The sequence below is a fragment of the Cygnus atratus genome, chromosome 16, assembly GCF_013377495.2.
Source record: "Cygnus atratus isolate AKBS03 ecotype Queensland, Australia chromosome 16, CAtr_DNAZoo_HiC_assembly, whole genome shotgun sequence".
Lineage (NCBI taxonomy): Eukaryota > Metazoa > Chordata > Aves > Anseriformes > Anatidae > Cygnus > Cygnus atratus.
In genome coordinates, this window is record NC_066377.1 from 3,740,219 (window position 1) to 3,753,154 (window position 12,936).

At 45.6% G+C, this 12,936-nt stretch overlaps 1 protein-coding gene across 2 annotated transcripts; it reads left to right on the plus strand.

Moving 5' to 3' along the window:
- Positions 1-933: 933 nt before the first annotated feature.
- Positions 934-5,842, plus strand: HRH3 (histamine receptor H3). Of its 2 annotated transcripts, XM_035547966.2 has the most exons (3): positions 934-1,197; positions 1,558-1,724; positions 2,636-5,842. In XM_035547966.2, exons 1-3 carry the CDS (start codon positions 966-968, stop codon positions 3,518-3,520), a joined length of 1,284 nt encoding a protein of 427 aa, XP_035403859.1. In that variant the 5' UTR covers positions 934-965; the 3' UTR covers positions 3,521-5,842. The 2 variants fall into 2 exon arrangements, with proteins under 2 accessions (XP_035403859.1, XP_050569987.1); XM_050714030.1 differs by lacking the exon at positions 1,558-1,724 and having other exon boundaries at positions 954-1,193.
- Positions 5,843-12,936: the final 7,094 nt, after the last annotated feature.

Below are 12,936 nucleotides of genomic sequence, written 5' to 3' on the forward strand. Positions count from 1 at the left end.
AGGGGAAGGGGAAGGGGAAGGGGAAGGGGAAGGGGAAGGAAGGGAAGGTGCAGGACGTGGCTGGGGGCCCTCGGGGGCGCCCTGCTGCGAGGTGCCCTCGCCCCCAGCCCCGCGGGTGACTGCCCCTGGCTGAGAAGAACCCCTTGGCCGCCCCCCAGCAGGGCCGGGTGGGCCGAAGGGGAGCTCTGCGACAGCTCCTGATGGGAAAACAGCTTCGGGAGGGACAGGGAGGCGGCAAACCTCCCCGCGAGGCAGCTTCGGGCGCGGTTCTGGGTTCGCAGGATTTTGTCGCTTCGCTTTTTTGTTTGATCTCTCTTCTTCAGCGACGTTCACAACTTCTCCGACTTCCCCAGAAGGGAAGGAGCTTGGTCGGGGCCCCGGCCCCGGCTCCCGCTGCCCGGCCCTGCCCCACGCCGTCTCGGGGCGGCCGCGGCGCCGCCAGCACGCGTGGGAACGCCGCCCCCGTGCGCGGAGCGGGCCCCGGGTGCCGGCGGCAGGAGCCGCTCCCCGCGGGCAGCACCCGGACACGAGTTACTCCCAACAGCCCAACACGTGCGGGGGGAGGCGAGAGCATCGCCCCCCGCCCCCGTGCCCGCGGGCCCCTGGCTGGGGGTAACTGAAGGACAAATGAAGCCTTTAACGCCGCTCCCCGCCGCCCCGGGCACCTGAAGCAGGCACCGGGAGCGCTCCCCAGGGCCGCTGCTGGGTCCGGGGGCGCTGCGGGGAGGCGCTGCTCACACGGCCCGGGGGGGGCTCGGGGGGGCTCCGGGGGGTGCGAGCACGCCGCGGGGCGGGCGCGCAGGACGCGGCCGGCTTGTGGGGGGGAAGGGGAGGTCCGGGCTCCCCCTGGAGGGGCTGGGGGGTCGGTACCGGGGGGGCGGGGAGGCGGGGCCGGGCCGGGCCGGGCCGGGGAGGGGCGGCGGCGGCAGCCCCGCGGCTGCGGCTGGGTGCGGAGCGGCGGGGCCATGGAGAGCGGCGGGGCCCTGGGGGGCGGCGGGGCGCTGAACGGCTCCGCCGCCGCCTCCGGGCGCTTCGCCGCCGGCGGCACGGCGGCGCTGGGAGCGCTCATGGCGCTGCTGATCGCTGTCACCGTGGCCGGCAACGCGCTGGTGATGCTGGCCTTCGTGGCGGACTCCAGCCTGCGCACCCAGAACAACTTCTTCCTGCTCAACCTGGCCATCTCGGATTTCCTAGTGGGTAAAGTGCCGCCCCGCCGCGCCGCGCCCGGCTGCAACTTGGGGACGGGACGGGACGGGACGGGCAGGCACCCGGACTCCATCCCAGGCAGCACCCCCGGGTCCCCCCCCGGCAGCTCCCCGCTTCTCCCCCCGATACCCCTCTGCACCCCCTCTGCACCCCCGGTCCCCCCGGCAGCCCCGGCGCCGCCGCCCCCAGCCCCGCGCGCTCCCCGCAGCCCCCGGGCGAGCAGAGCCGGCAGCGGCCGCACCCCGGCCCCGGGGCTCTTGCGAGGCCGCCCCGGCCCCCGTGGCCTCCCCCGCGGGGGCTGCCGCCGCGCAGGGTCCCCCGTTTCGGCGTAAATGAGCCCCACCATTGCAGGTGCCTTCTGCATTCCCCTGTACGTGCCCTATGTGCTGACGGGGAGATGGATCTTCGGGAGAAGCCTCTGCAAACTCTGGCTGGTAGTTGATTACCTGCTCTGCACCTCCTCGGTCTTCAACATCGTGCTGATTAGCTATGACAGATTCCTCTCGGTGACAAGAGCGGTGAGTCCTGTCATGGCAGCTGAAAGGGGAGTAACTCTCCCCTGCTTTATTCTCCCAGATTCGCTGCAATAATTAAAAGCTTTTTTAATCCTTCAAAAACTATGAATCTTTTAGCCTGGTGACGGAAAGCAATAATTATCCACAAATACATAATTCAGTTATGGCTTCAAATTATTATTTCTGGCATAATTAAATCATTTAAGGTTCAGACCGCATTGTGCAGGTGTTCCCTTCTCAGATAACAGGACAGTGTACAAAGTGAGTCAGCGAGGTAAGCAGACCTATTGCTAACTTCCAGGGGCTTGTTATCTCCAGGACAAAGAAGCAGATTGTGGTTGGATTCTCAGCTTCTCCCTGGCTACCAAAGCCGAGGAGATTTCAGAACCAACTTCAGCAGGGCACTTCCCGGAGGTCGTTGGGCATGGTGAGATGAAAATGCTCAGCCTTTTGCAGGAGGGAACGAGCAACTCACGGGCTGCTTGTTTTTTTCCATGACTCCAAGTACGATGTGGATTAGCTACAAGGAGCCTAGGTTCAGAGAGACCCAGAGCTAAACGCCTGCCTAGCCCAGAGCTTGAGGCATGCCTCTCCCCGGGAGTTGCAGGGTGTAGCTAGGGACAACTCACGCAAGTGGCTGGGAGCAGCAGCCTGCCGGGCTCAAACCAAGTCAGTACATTTCCACTGAGCAGAAGCCACGTCTGTTTTTGGAGCTGCAAGACGAGGGTTCTAAGTCTTCCCTGCAGGAGTGTGATTTATCTAGCAATTGCTCCTGTTGCCTATGGCATATGAATTTGTTACACTGCTGGGAGATTGCCTAGCAACTTTACCAGAAACACTAACAGTTTATTTGTGAAGAGCCTCAACCAGTTGGTGTGTGTGGCCATACTTAAGGAAAGGTTTCCCCACTGCAGGTCGCCTACAGAGCCCAGCAAGGCAACATCAAGCGAGCGGTGCTGAAGATGGTGATGGTGTGGGTGTTAGCGTTCCTGCTTTACGGACCTGCCATCATCAGCTGGGAGTATATCTCGGGCCAGAGTATCATACCCACCGGGGAATGCTATGCTGAATTTTTCTACAACTGGTATTTTCTCATGACAGCCTCCACGCTGGAGTTTTTCACCCCTTTCATCAGCGTAATGTTTTTCAACCTGAGCATTTACCTGAACATACAGAAGCGCACCAAATTACGCCTGGATGTTTTCCATGAAGTGCACAACCAATCCTTCACTGAAGAGATGGAAATGAGCCCAGAAGCAAAGCTTTCTTTGAAACGCTGTAAGTGGGAGCAGAAGGAGCCCGCTGAAACCCTCGACCTCTCTAAGAGCAAAGCACAAGCAGCAGCCTCCACTGCCAGCCTTGGTGCAAAAGACCTGCAGACACCCAGCTCGGGGAGCTCTGGGAAACCCAAGTGTTGCAACAAAAAGAGCTGTAAAAATTCAGCGTGCACAATGTCCTTAGAGAAGCGGATGAAGATAGTCTCCCAGAGCATGACTCAACGCTTCAGGCTCTCTAGAGACAAGAGAGTGGCCAAATCACTGGCAATCATTGTGGGCATTTTTGGAATTTGCTGGGCACCATACACCCTCCTCATGATTATCCGTGCCGGCTGCCATGGCCACTGCATCTCTGATTACTGGTATGAGACTTCCTTTTGGCTGCTGTGGATCAACTCAGCTGTCAACCCTGTCCTGTACCCTCTCTGTCACTACAGCTTCAGAAGAGCTTTTATTAAACTCCTCTGTCCGAAGAAGCTAAAGATCCAACCTCACGATCCTCTCCAGAACTGCTGGAAGTAAAGCTAGCCCTGTGTGTGGATGTGAAGAGCCTTCTGTAACACAGGTTTTTATAAAAGAAAAGTACTGTAGCTTGCTTCCTTGGCAGAAGCCGTGGCCACTGGTCTGGCACACGTGAGGAAGGCAGCAGTGAGATCACTATTAAATTACTCTAGTTCATCACCAACAGAAACAAGCAGAATAGAAGGGAAAGGTGGTTGGTTTTTTTAATTTTTTTTGACGTTAACCACAGACGGTGAAATCTGCATCCTACACCTGCACAAAAGAGCACAAAAGAGCTCTGCTGCCACCTAGTCAGCCTGAGTGGCAACAACATTTTGTTAAAATACGATCTAACCTGAAACCACTGGACTAAACTACAGTTTACACTTAAGATATTACATGGTTATATGGAAAGAAAAGAATGGACCTCAGAAAGAAAACCACCTCGTTTATCATTGCTACTACAGCAGCTTCAGCCATAAGCCGGGTCCCCACTGCACGTGGTGCTGCAATAGATGTCCCTTCCACCCCCCAGGAAGGGGCAAATCGCTGCCACGAAGAGCTTACAGATGGACTTAGGGGCATCAGGTATCCTGAAGCATTCTGTTGGCATTCCCTGCTTCCTACTTCAAAACGGATCTGATTCCCTTTGCGTCCAGCCATGCACCAGCCATTACTCCCACGATACACGGGTACGCTTCTCTCCTGCCCTTCGGCAAAGCTTCCTGTCTGTTCCTCCACATAACCCTTGCCTATCTTGCCTCCATTGCAAAGCTTCCTCTCCTCTCTCAGAAGCTGTCCTTCCTCGAGCACTGCCCTGTGTCCTGCAGCAGCTGTCTGCCTTTCCCCCTTTTGACTGTCAGCGGTTGGACCGGCTGTGCTGTGCACCACGTGGATCAGCACAGCACCACAACGTGAGCAGCATCCAGCCCAAGGGCGTGCAGCAGGAACAACAAGCGCAGGCACCGGCCCTGCAGGATGGTGGGAGCCCCGGCAGCCTCGAAGAACAGGGCTGCTGTGCCTATAGGAAAGGTGTCAGCAGGGTTTCAGCTTCTCCATGGGCTCTCCCTCATTGTGACCCAAAGACCTTTCCCAGTCTCATCTGCAGGACCTCATATTTACCCTTTCAGCGATGCGTTACCAAATGACAAGTGCTGGGAGAAGTGAAGTTTGCATTCCTTTTTTTTTTAAGGTAGTTTCAGACCTCTTAACTTCAGCAAGCTCTCCAGAACTCTCACATGCTTTCTTTTAAAGCATATTATTTTGAACAGAGACCCTGGTCAAGCTGTTCCAAGCAACATAAGTATCTTTTTAATTATTATTTTTTATTTTTAAAGCAGTCAACTAATTCCACAGATGAAGCACCAGATTCAAGAGACCAGGGCTCTATCCTCAGTCTTAGCAGGAGATCTGGGGCATTTTAGCTCTGCTTCCCATCTCACACTTCATCATGCTTGCCCATGTAGTCTATAACCTCTTTGGGAACAGAGCCAGAATGACCACAAAGTGGAAGACTAACTCCTGATCTCTGCTGGCATTGTTCAGTGCTATAGTAATACGAATACATAATAAGTTGCCATGGCAAAGCTCATATTTAACAGTATTGTGCAAGGAAGCTCAAAATCCTAAGTCTGAAAATTACATTTACAAATGGAAACCCAAATGCTGTAAGGTAGTACCCAAAAGCTTCTGATGGTGTGATTGCCCATTACACTTTGCTATTGTGAGCAAACTGTTTCTTGGCTGTTGCTAGGAATAAAATAAATCACTATTCAACTTTATTCCAGTGACATTTGCTGAGTAGATCAATATTGTTGTCTGAAGTCAGGTTTTAAATGAAGTCTTGTTTTGTATATATATATTTCAGTCTTGTGACATGTTCAATCAGACCATTATATATGAATTAAAATATATGCTTTGAAGTAAGTGTGCTAAGAGCTGCCAGTATGCACTGTTGAGCCTGCTTGTACCTTTCCTTGTGTCTGCTACCTTCTGAGAACCCCAATAAAGTATTTTTCTACAAAACTTGCCAAATATTTTATGGTAAACAGGGTGTTGCTGGAAACGATGAAAACCAACTGAAAGTAAAACCTCTATGGGTTTGTCTGAGGAGACAATTAAAGCCTATACATTTTACTTTAATAATAGTAATTTTTAAAGCTCCTGGAACAGCTGAATTTTGCTTACCACTGATTAGTAGGTTCTTGATAGCGCGCACAGTTGGTGGTGAGAGCATATCACTTAATTCTTTCCAATTCTAGTTCTTTTCCAGAGCATGTTACATGAAACTTAGATCTGAAAACATTACATTAACCTCCTCTCTTCCTGTGACTCATGAAATCCACTGGTCTGCCTAAAAAGACAAAGTCAGAACGTGAACAAGAGACTAATTTCCAGCTGTTTCTCTTCTTTCGTTCACAAAGAGAGGACTACTAGATCATTCAGTCTGATAAAAGAAAAGTTACATTACTTTAAATTACACCTAAAGAAAAGGATGGAGGAATCGTTTCTGTCTGGTTTACCTGGGATTCAAAATAGCAGGTAATAATCAAAACCCTTCTCTATCTGTCTGTATCCTATGGTTCTAAAAGATGACTTCTGATACTTACCTAAACTTAGCTGTAAGTGATTTTATTCATTGGCAGATTTTGCAGGGAAGATATTTCTATTCCTTCCTCCTGCCTTGCCAAATACAGAAGAGAAATAAACTACTTATGCCTGTACGTGAGGTCACACCTGAGCCCGGTTTTCATACTCAGAATGTTATCAGCTGGTTTGAAGTTTCAGGGTAGCTGATGACTAATTCAAATCCAGTAAAAGGAGTATTGGAATTCTGCTGGTTTTTACTGTTTGGAATATAAATGTCTATATGCATTTGGAAGAGGCAGGGACTAGGGAGCACCTAGGCATAATCAAATATGAACTGTGAAAAAGCATTACCATTAGGCAACGCAGGGCTCCTCATCAGCTAACCTACCAAAACACACACATATTTTCTGCTACCACACCTGTTAATAAAGTTGCCCAATTCCTATCGTCTAGACACAAAAAAAAGCAGACAGGACCTGTTTAAAAAAAAACAAAAACATGAAAGATGACTTGCTGTAATTATGAATATGCATCAAGTATTTGTGGAAGCACATAGGCACAGAGGAAAAAAAAAAAACCAAACAACTATTTCCAGAGAGAAGGATCCAATTTATGCATGGAGTGTTAGTAAACAGTATTCATGCAGTCCTAAATTGTACTCAGGAGCTTTTTAAAGAAACAGGCTAAATGACTTACTGTAAGACCTGTTTGGAGGCAATGTCAGCTCCCTTAATACAAATCTACACTCCATTAACTAGAGGATGTAAAGGGCACAATAACGAGGTCTGTGGTCCTTTCACAGAGCAGTGTCTGCATATCAATAAACTATCAAAGAGCATTTTTCAGCACAGCTACTTTCTTTCTGGCTCTGTGATGCTTCCTCCCTCATCACCAATAATGAAATATCTCTTTCCACAGATAGAAGATCCTTGCTCCCACAGCCTCTCTTCAGTGCCCTTCCTCAATTATGATTCCTTATTTGTTCTCGCCAACCTGTAGTTATATAAATTGCTGCATTGTTCCAGAGACATCACTGAAGCTTCATTAGCTTGTGTAGGAGGCTACAGAGGAAGAAACAATGCAAGAAGAGCTTTTGTTGAAAAACACCTGTCCGGGATAATTAATGAGACTTGCCAAGAGGGATAGGCTTTGAAATCAGGAAGATGTGATTATATTTTGATTTGAAAGAGTGCTAATGTTTTCCTTGCACGTTTGGAAGGAAACATTCAATCTCATAACAGAACTAGGACGGAAAACACTAAGTTAAGTTCATTCATAGAGAGAAGTTTAACAATGTGGTTTCTAAGAGGGAGGATTAATTTTTCATAACCCCAGCCCCTGTGCAGTGATACCAGCACAACTTTGAAATGTGGATCTGGTCTTGAAAGAGACCTTTCTCCTCCACTCTACTGAAATTATTCTGCAAATAGATGGAACAGAGTAAGGAGTATTTTTATATTATTATTTTTACTTCTGACCTAGGAAACACAGGCAAGAACAAAAACACTTCACTAGCCACCCTGGATGAGTGCCAAAAGAGGGAAAAGCTCACTTGGTTTCTGACACCACGAAACTAGCATTTCTCATGAAAGATTTCACAGATATCCTTGTGGATAGCAGGAAGCTCATAACGCTGCTGTGTTCCCTTATCCTTGAAGGAAACCTCCCTTTCCTCCATACCTTTGCACAACGTATTTTTCTGCCAGTACAGTTGTATTTGCAGCATTAAGGCGATATGTTATATTACGAAAAGCAATCAGGAATTTTGCAGGGTGAAAGCTATCATCCATAACCTGTTACCACAATTTTATGAAGATATTCAGCTACCGTGGGCACTCACTTAAATCCCACCACTACCTGGGGAAGGGAAGGCTTGTACACACCACAGAGGCAAGAAAACCAGGTCTGTCAGCAACCTGCTCTTGTCAGCTCAGGAATGCTTATGACTCATTAAATCAGCACCACTTTTGTCGCTGTAGTCCAGGATGCATGAATACTACTTATTACTAGGTATTTACAAACCACACACTTTTACTCCATAATTTACAACCTGTTTGCACAGCCTGAATATAAAAAGGAACCGATATTTAATCCAATTACCAAGCATTATCGGTAGTGCTATGCGTACACATTCGTGGGGGAAGAACAGGACTATTATTTTTCCATTTGTAAAATTCTACAACTTGATACCATTTTAAAGTGACTCAGATACACCAGGCAGGACTTTTTGTCATCGTGTAAAGGCTTTTCTTATACATCAGAAACCTGCCAGTAATTCCTAGGCCCCCCTGCCATACCGGACAATGATCACACATTAGAGATGGCAAGGCAGTGCCATGAAGTAGGTAGTTGTGGTGCATGTGTACAAACACCACAAGCACCCATCCTGTGCACGTAAAGGTGAAGTTCATGGCAAAAATAGTTTTTATAGGCAGGCTGTGCCCACAAGCTGACACCTGTCCTTTTAAGCACAAAAATGCATCCATGATGTGGCACTGACTTCTGAATTCTTTTTAACGCAATATCCTGGGATTCAGCAGCACAATTAACACTGAAGGAAAACTGATTGCCGTGCAGTTAATAATCTCAATTCAAGATATCTCTCTGAGCATTCACAAACAAGCTCTCTGCTAGAAGGGCAATGACAGTCCTGGCAAATACTTTAGCCGCTAAGTAACAGCTCACACACAGCTTTAGTCGTTTGAAGCTGTTTATTGAACAACAAACAATGACGGGAGTTGCATATATAATTCCTTGAACATGAGGTTGCACATACACCCTGCAGCGTTCATGAATTGATGATGGATTGACAAAGCAGAGCTATTACCCTCCATTATGAAAATAATTTACTTTCTAAAAAGCACAAATTCAATAGGCCATTACAGCTAAAGCACTGTTTAATATCTCTGATACAGCTTGTATTCAAAATATACAGGGATAAAATAATATGTGTGATACTTGCATGAAGCCTATGTTAAGCAGTCTCATAATCAGGAATTAAGCTGTTACTCAAGAGCTTTCATGAAAGTAACAAGTAGGGAGATCCTTTGTTGTTGCTGTTGGTACTTTATATGACAGTTGCAAAGTGCTCCACAGAACTATATGGGCAGAAGAATGCCAACACGTAGCTCCTTCTAGAGTAAGGTAAAGACTGAAGTCAAACGTGCACAGATGATGGACACTGCACGTACAGAGCAGCACAGCAAATCAAAACCTCAACAGAGGGCCAAAATGCCCATCATATCCCTTCTGAAATTCTCATCGGGAAGAACTCGTGCAGACAGAAGCCTGCAGAACAGTTCATAAGGGGCTGAAATCCCCTAGAAATCCCACGCGGCTCCTGAGCGGTTTCAAAGCAGCCATCTCAAAAATGCTTTCTGAAAACACAGGTTTGAGTAATTTCCTTGGAATAAACTAGAAATACAACCTTTTTCACTCATCTCTTGAGAGCTAGCCCCAGCTGAAGTGTTGAACAAAAGACTAAGAAAGTGGAAATCAGCTATTTAAGGTCATTACGATCAACTCATCCGAGTAACTGGGTTTTCATCTCAGCAATTAATTCACCAGGTACTCACTTTTATAGAGTGCCATTCAATCACAATTCATAAATAAGGACGTTTTCTAATCAATATTAACCATTCACAAATCTGGCACGACGGGGTATGAAATCAGCAAATAATACAACAGAAGAATTGCCTCCTCCACACCAAACCAACCCAAAACATGCATGTTAGCTAGTCTAAATGCAAGCTACACAACAGTGTCTAAAGAGGTATTTGTTTTGCTAGGATCTACCAAATTGTGTTATAAAAATTGATATTTTAAAAAGAAGAGCAAGCATAAAATATTCTTCTAAATCTGAAAAAGTTTATTTATTCCATGACATTTGTGACCCTCTGTAATTATTTCCTTCCGTAACATGGAAGCACCGAGGCATTAGTAGCATTCCCACTTTCACACTAGTATTTTTTAGTTTGAATATTCACTAAAAGCAAATTTCAAATTGTGTACTCATTAATCAAGTGATGAATGAAGTGACCCAGTTAGTTAAATGTATTGTTGGTTTTGTTCCAGACTAAGTACATTACGAAATTGACTTGTATAGCACTAACTTCATTTAGATTTAGTATACCATTCTAGAACTGTTCTACATCGATCAGTTTCCTAAACCACTTGAATACATTTAGCAAGCATTAAAAAAGCAGTCCTTATCTTTAGATCTTACATGAATGAGTAGCACCAGTTAATAAGCCGCACAGGTTGATGTGGCAATATTGTTGCCCTTCCACAAATCAAGTTTTATTTACCATGGAAAAAAACCTGAATGCCTTCAGAAAAAATAGGAGATACTGAAGTCAGCTCACAGAAAGCTCCTAAATGCTAAAACGGACTGCAATACCATGAATATGGATACTAAATATGGCAAAATGGATACTGAATAAGTATAGTACCTCACAAGAGTATTGCCAGTTCTGGGGAAGGCAGATGTGAAGCAGCACACACAACTGGCCACCTCTTCTGTAAGTCAGGTATTTCTGTGCTTCTCTGTAAACACCTAGGTGAAGTGCTTTGAAGCTACAAACGTGACGTATCTGGTCAGCTCTAAGTCATGCTCGTACAAGGCTCCTACAAATAAAAAAGAGTGTTACTGCAGGGCTAGCGCTACGCTCAAGTTTTTCCAAATTCCAGGCCCTCTGTCTTATCACACGTTTCCTGTGTGACTTTGCAAGTCACTGGGGTACAGATCCATGTGGATATTTAAATACCAATTTTCTAAAATTTAGAGGGACATAGGTTTCTTACAGCTAGATTTGGACCTCAGTCTTCTGTGATTCAATTTCTACCAGGAAAAGGTGGTTAATGAATCAAACATAAGGTACTGTATTAAAAAAAAAAAAAAAGGAAAAGGTAGGATGTAAAACATCAAATTTTCATCCCTCAAAGCCATTTTCCTGACGGCAATATGTCAATGAAGCTGCAAAATTTCTGTTGATATAGAAACAGAGACATCTTCACTTACAAAAATGAAACAAGTTTCGTATATCTATAGTTAGAGGGGTTGGTTGGTATGGACCTTTCGAAACTAGCATAGACTTAACCCATCACATGGATGTGCGAGCTTCAAAACCACAACTGCTGGCATCGAAGTTACATTTAGCAACTCTTATCAGTTTTTGTTTTTCTAGACAGAGCTCACTGTCCCGATAATAGTTTGTTTGAACTGATGTTTTAAACTTCCATTACATGCCTGGTGTGGGGGCGGGTAAATGAAGAAAATAAACAATTTCTAAAATAATCCAGTAAAAACGTTGATTTCATGCAGTGACCTTTTACCAGGTTATTTTTTAAATGTGATAAATGTGTGTCCTGTCTGGACAAAGCAAACTAGCTGCCCAAACTCATCTTCCTGATTTGTAACAGAGGAAAACAACAGGAAATGAATAGCCACAAACCAATATGATTTCATGAATAAGATAATCAAAATATGGATACTTCATCTGTAATATCACAGATGTCTTCTTGACAACCAGTGTTTTAGAAATTACATTGCCTCATGCAAATATTTTTCTTCATAAGCATTTTCTACTTTTAGTGGAAGATTAATTTATCTAGATTTAGACAATGAATAGCTAACTTCTGTCAATGGTTGATCAGTGTGTGTACGAAGGATGTACTGGGTGGGGATTCACGTCTTTGGAAAACAGTGATGTTCCAAGTTCAATGGGAATTAAGCACTGAGGAAGCAAACGTCAAGATTCAAATGAAAAATCTTTAAAATTATGACCAAGCTTTTCCACGGTATAACCAATCCAAGCCCTTTATGTTGTCTAAAATGCTGACCCTTCCCTATACATTTATTGGCTGTGCATTTCTCTGGTTACAAAAATAAAAAGGCACCCACTACGGATTTGAATAACAGGAGATAATTTGTTCTGCAGGTAGTTTTTAGCCGTGCTTTTCAATCAGTGTTAGTATGTCTGGATCTAAGTGCATTTCTGAAAGGTGATTTAATCTGCATAAAACATTTTCAGCCTATGTGAATAAGCACAAGACTCTTCACGTTTTGTGTGTCTCATTCTACCCAATAACCATGACAAAATGACGGCATTTGAGTACACTGCAGTGCTGCATTTTGAAGGAAAAACGCAAACAAAACCCCCACAAAAACAACCAACAACCTGGGCCTGGGTCACCAATGCATTATGCCAGAGTGACTCCAATTAAAATTAATGGAATGTTACCAGAATAAAATGAACTGTAACAAAGTAACCAGTCATACTATTACCTCTTACTGAAATTGAGCACGCAGAGATGAGCTAGTTATTAAACCGTAATTATATGGTTTAGTAGCACGACTAGCCTTTTGTCTTCGCTCCAGGGAAATCCACATGTAACGCCGGAATACTTCCATCTCAGTGACAGGAAGAACAGCGCCTCGCAAGGAATGCACGCTTCAAGGAGTCCAAGTGCTACTTTGGATAAGCAAGGGCAGAGGGAAAAAACAAACGAAAAAATGGAACAAAACCTGCAAACCCGGTGGATAAGGCACCAGACACCGTTAAGGTCTCTTTGGACAATTCTATTTCAATCAGGAAAGAGGAGATGGAAAATTACTCTCTGGGGAAAAATGAAGGACAAACACAATCTCAATATTAAAACGAGCTCGATAAAAATCTCCCTGCCTTTGTCCTACCAGCTATGCTTTATACCTCAGAAAAATGGGCACATACCACATAATACATTTCAGAACTGCACATAGAAAAATCAGGAGTGCAGCCCGAAGGTAGCTTTGTTCTGTTATCAAGAGTTACCAAATCATCCCTTATCATTATTGGCACACGTATATA